This window comes from Opisthorchis viverrini, assembly GCF_000715545.1.
Source record: "Opisthorchis viverrini unplaced genomic scaffold opera_v5_228, whole genome shotgun sequence".
Taxonomy (NCBI): domain Eukaryota; kingdom Metazoa; phylum Platyhelminthes; class Trematoda; order Opisthorchiida; family Opisthorchiidae; genus Opisthorchis; species Opisthorchis viverrini.
In genome coordinates, this window is record NW_008751882.1 from 685,391 (window position 1) to 690,800 (window position 5,410).

The following is a 5,410-nucleotide window of genomic DNA, read 5'->3' on the forward strand; positions in this document are numbered from 1 at the left end:
CCTTATGGTCAGTGGGTTGACAAGTGTGGGGGGGGGGTGGAAAAGGAGCTATGCATCTCCACAAGACGACGGAATTGCCGATTTTTGGGTCAAACTGTCGGTGACCAAATGATGTTAGTCTCTCTATACTTAGCTTTATGCCAGTAGCGCGAAAACACCACGAGTACCTGGTTTCCACAGATTATCTACCTGTGGAAGGAAGAAGACCTTCGCTGCGGAGTTATTTATCGGAAAATACCAACTGAACAGTTACAGACTAGTGGACAGGGAAGCAAAACTCTCATATGCAGCTTGTTTACAAAACCTAATATCCATCTTCTCTTTGAACGCGTCTTTCTGAACATTCCTGGATATTCATTGACTGTTTCTCAACTCCAAGCAAATGGTACCGAGCGACTCCACGAATTCCGCAAGAGATCTCCCTTTTCAAGAAACGAAAAGCGGATTTACGAAAAAACATACTACTCGCATGCCTCCCCCATCAGTAGTATCACCGTTACACCTGTATTTGAGTCAACTTTTTCACCAAGAGTGAGCGAACTGGCCCCATCTCTTCAGGGAATTATATGATCTCAAACATTGCTCAAACAGTGCCCATTTTTTGACGCCCATGGGCATACCGATTTGGTTGTCACGGGAGACTCATCTATAACCCTGTTGAAGCTATTGATCCGCTTCAACTGAGGGTGCTGCAACAGGCTAATTCATGTTGATACAATATTCTAGATATCGCATTACATTATACAGACGTATTACGCTACTCATAAGGTTGCTGAAAACTTTTTGAAAGCCTACGACCGGTTTCACCCTTCTGTTTCAGATTCATCAGGTAGGTGCAGTGCACGAGTTTCCGTTAACCTTATGTTCTACTTGAACCCAAATTACCCGGAACTTGACAAATACATATCTACTTGGTAAATCGATGGTTGCATCTACCTGATGAGCCTCAAGAAGGGCGGGATCGGCCGTGGGCTGCCGAGGAGTTTTCAGTAACCTTATGTATATATGTATTATGTCCGTACAATGTACTGCCCGTCTTTACTCAGATGACTGTCTCCAAAGCTGTGTCGCCCATAGTTTCCATCATGGATCCGAGCAGTATACGTGTTTTTTTCACGTTTAGCTAACAGTACTTAGTAGTGGCTTCAGATGTTCGAGTAACTGCTGAGATACTGCCAGGTCGCCCAGTTTTGGACAGGAGCAGTCAAGATGACGGGGTTGGGTTCGTACCCCGGGACTTGCGGCACCTCAGTGACTAAGCTCGCTTGCCTCAAAGTCGGGGGTCTTTCAATTCCGGCCAGCTGTCAGTTGGGTCAGTTCTGACTGAAGAGGAGACATCCTAACACGAGAGCGAATTTGTCCATATTTTTCATCATACAATAAAGTCTGAAAGTGTTGCTAAAATTCGCTCTGTTATGTCACCTTACAAACATGCAACTATTACAGTTTTCCCTATTTTTTTTCTGGAATTCGACAGGCGACAACTTATGCTTGCGGATGCATGAACCGGTGGAGAAGATGAATCCTTTCAGTTCGATCGATTCGCGCACCTCACTGCAAACGAAAATATTTTGGGAGCGACTACTGGAGAATCTTCATGCTTCTACTGTCAAAAGTACCACAGCACCGAATACCGGTGGTATACCTGTTCCATCAACCACTGCAATGGATCGGCTCTTCAGTCATATTGAAGAAGGCGTTATACCTCCGGAACCCCTATTAAACGCGTTCCTCCCTTACGACACGCCTTCCTTACTGCCCTTACCTGACTGGCTCTCAGTTCCGCCAAATGACGTAAAGTCACCTCCCACTGAGCGTTCACCAGCTATGAAGAACGTCATCACAAACCAGTATGACACGTACTCACCAGAATCATGGTCCTACTATACCCGGATGTGTGAACAATTCATACACCGGCAAACCAACTACTCATCGACTGACAGCAAAACAGACAATAAAGAATGCGGCCTGACAAATACCGGCAGTCAACTATCCCAACAGCTGATGCGATACTGTGCACTGTATGCGTATGCCGAAGCTGCTGCCTTGCTTTCCGGCTGTTCCTGACTCTACACACACAACGAACGGAACTCACAACATGTCTTAATCCGTTGCATCAGACCAATCTGATGTGCAGTGATAAAGGCGGGATTGGCAAACAAACAGCTACCTATCATTCCTGACTGCCACTTGCACAACGCCTTATTGTGTGGAGTCAGTCTAACTGCATTCCGTGGACACAGTAACACAAAATCGAAAGCATCAGTTGCTTATTTCTGTACTTTTTATCTTGGTTTTTCTATTGTGACTTTTTCGTGACTCGCCTAAACAATCCTGTTTGCCTGCCTTGTAGGCAGGCGGGAAGTGTGCAGGAGCCGTCCGTAACTGCTCTGTTTATCTGCGCTTCATGTGTCGCTCTCCAGAACAACTTCCCTTCATGAACCAATGTTAATCTTACGTGCGTTTGGAACAGTGCCTCAAGTGTGACAGTTCTTGTAGAAAACCAAACGTTCACTGTCTCATACTGAGTGCTCTCAGAATTTCCAACATTCCCGTGCCATTGTGACCTTGAACAATACTTCCTCAACTAACGTGATTGGTTTTCTGCCATGACAGCTCTGCAGAGTTCATAATAGTTCGACCAATCAAATAAAATGCCTGTGAAGAAACTCGTTCTGATTGGATGGCTTACTGGGAGGTTTCTTTTGAAAGACAATGTTGCCCAGTTACATCGGACCTATCTGTAAAGCGTTTGTAACAAGGTGCTTGAAGCAGAATGCTTCCTAGATAAATTAGTGTGTCTGATCCGTGGAAAGGTCAAGGGTGGACTTTCAAGGGAATAGTGGACCGTTTCGGATGAAGTCGTAATTCCCGTTCGAATAGATTTTTTCGGAAGGAATGACTTCAGTGAAACTTCACTGTTGAGGACCGACGAGTGATAAGACATTTTGATCAGGTCTGTTTTGGAATACTTTGCATAGACGTGATTCACTACTAATTAGGTTGCGTAAAACCCTTCGGAAGCCCACGACTGGTTTCTCCCTTCCTGGGGCTCTTCAGGTAGGCTCATTCTCCGAGTTTCTGTCAACCTTAAGTTCTACTTGAACCCAAATTGGACTGTTTTCAAGAAATACACTCATTTGCAAATCAATTTGGTTTTCACGGGAGACTTAATTGAATCTCTCGTTTATGATATTCTACAACTGAATGTGCTGCACACAGGCTGCCTCATAATTCAGTTGGCACGATATTCGAGATATCGCAGTATATTTTCATAAAGGAAACTACTCACAGGGTTGCTGGAAACTCTTTGACAGCCCATGACCGGTTTCGCTCATCTTGGGGCTCATCATGTAGGCGCATTCTCCGAGTTTCTGTCAACCCCATGTTCTAATTGAACTGAACTCAAACATATTTCGACAAGTACACTTAGTTGCATACCAGTCTGCTTTTGACAGGGGATTCGCCCGGAGCTCTGCTGAATTCCCCGTATGTAATCTTTTTAAGGACGTCATACAAAAGCGTCATCAGTGTCTCGTTGAGGGAACCCCGAAAGCGGGTGCACCTTCCTCCAGTAGAATCTTGAAGGTGAGTTGATCACTCCGGTGAACTATGGAGGGGATAAAACTCTGATTTCCAAAACGGCTGTTCATCCTCTAAGACGAGAGAAATGTTCTATTTCACGGACGTTGGAGATAGCCATCACTTTACAGGATTAGCAACAAACCCATTTCATTAGTAAACTGTTTTCGATTTGACTGATAGTTCATGCTTAAAAACAAGCAAACACCATTATTCGTTGGCTGAGTTCCCCATTAAAATGGAGACCAAAGTTAACGCGTATAAAAGATGGGATAAGCTGATGTACGATAGTACACTACTATCGATACATTCTGGCCACGTCACGTGTTTAGGTCATTTCAAACACGACCAAGTAAGAACCCTTATCCAAATTCCAAGTGACGTTGTTGACTGAATATAAAATTCGTGTTGCTCTTCGGTCGGGGGCACTTTCAAATTTTTCACATAGTTTTATGTACCGTACAAGTTTATGTTTAACCTAGAGTCATTGCATTCTGAAGGAAGCTGGTGGGGGCCTGACGGGGCCACGCAAAACGGCATTTTTCAGGGACAGAGTGCAGTGTGTGGAAAAAACAGTCGGCACACAAAAGGATAAGGCTTGGCTAAAAAACGCATGCGTTTTGTAACCATTATCATGACACGCTCCATAAAGCGTACGAAGGACCAGTTTAGACCAGTTCATACATTAAAACTTCACACAGAATCTCGGATGAAACAGAGTTCGTCCGGTCATCAGAAAAAGGTACCGTGGTACAAAAGCGGAATCAGAGAGATTCGTCATCCAGCTTGATTAATTCGCTGGCTGGAGGGAAGATATGCAGCGTCCCCCTTTCGACGGGGTCCTGGAAAACATAACTACTGCCAAATGGAGGGATCAGATTTAGTCACGTGTGCATCCGTTTGAATGACAAAACAATATGTGGAATGCGCCTACGTTACCAAAAGGCGGTAAAGCACTCAACTTCGATTAGCACAAGGTTGGTTTAATGGATGGCGAACGTTCCATTGATGACCATTCACCTAGAAGGGATACAATTAGAAGCAACCCCACCACAGAATGAATGTCGGTCCATCGATAGTACTGAATCATACGAAAGTTGGTTGGGGAAAGGTAGATATGTATTGATCATGTGGCCTTGGAGATGTCTGGCATACATGGCCGTGGTTTTTGCATTGTCGAGTCCATATCGAGTCTCTAGAGCTGCGTGCAGCTGAAAAGTTCAGGTGGAAAGAACTGGTTGGATATTTCCCCTCTATGGTTGTAGTAACGGTATTTTCCTCAGCTTAGTTCTCGGTCTGAGCCTCCCAAGCTAGCGTTCACGTCAAAACAACCACCAAAGGTGCATAAGGTCTATTAACGTCCAAAACGAAGTCAGGAACAGTTGTACAGCGCTTTGTATATATAGCGTAAGAGGCTATAAATTTCTGGAATTTCTGATGCGTTCTGGATGTGCCATTGGCAACCAGCATTTGGCCAGTACTGGGTCATGATTGGCTGTTGGGTCCAGATTGTCGACCAATCAGATCTTGTCTTGATGCCGGACCGGCAAGCGTCCCGAATTCTAGGCCAACCTCGAGCGGGCCAGGCTTCTCGGCCGTAGCAGTGCCTAAAGACGTACCGTATAGTGGGATCCGCTGGGATTCTTGCCTAACACCTCCCCGCTTGAAGTTTGTTGACGTAGCTTCGAAGCCGGGAGTTCACTTGCAGTGGCCTCACTGGCTTGCGGATCCTGTCTGTCCAGGGTCGCGGTTGTAATCCGTGCTCAGGCTGCGCCTCTGACTTTCTTGGATGGTGCCGAGATCGAAAGTGTCCAAAAGCATTTCTGGA

General features: G+C 45.3%; 1 protein-coding gene across 1 annotated transcript in view; it reads left to right on the top strand.

The window, feature by feature from the left end:
* The window catches only part of T265_08574 (hypothetical protein), a gene marked incomplete at both ends in the record, with an annotated part of 27,034 nt that extends 24,371 nt beyond the window's left edge, over positions 1-2,663 (top strand). The window contains one exon of the mRNA XM_009174419.1: positions 1,478-2,663. Within this exon, the coding sequence (XP_009172683.1) occupies positions 1,478-2,067 (590 nt within the window). The remainder of the gene's footprint in view (positions 1-1,477) is intronic.
* Positions 2,664-5,410: the final 2,747 nt, after the last annotated feature.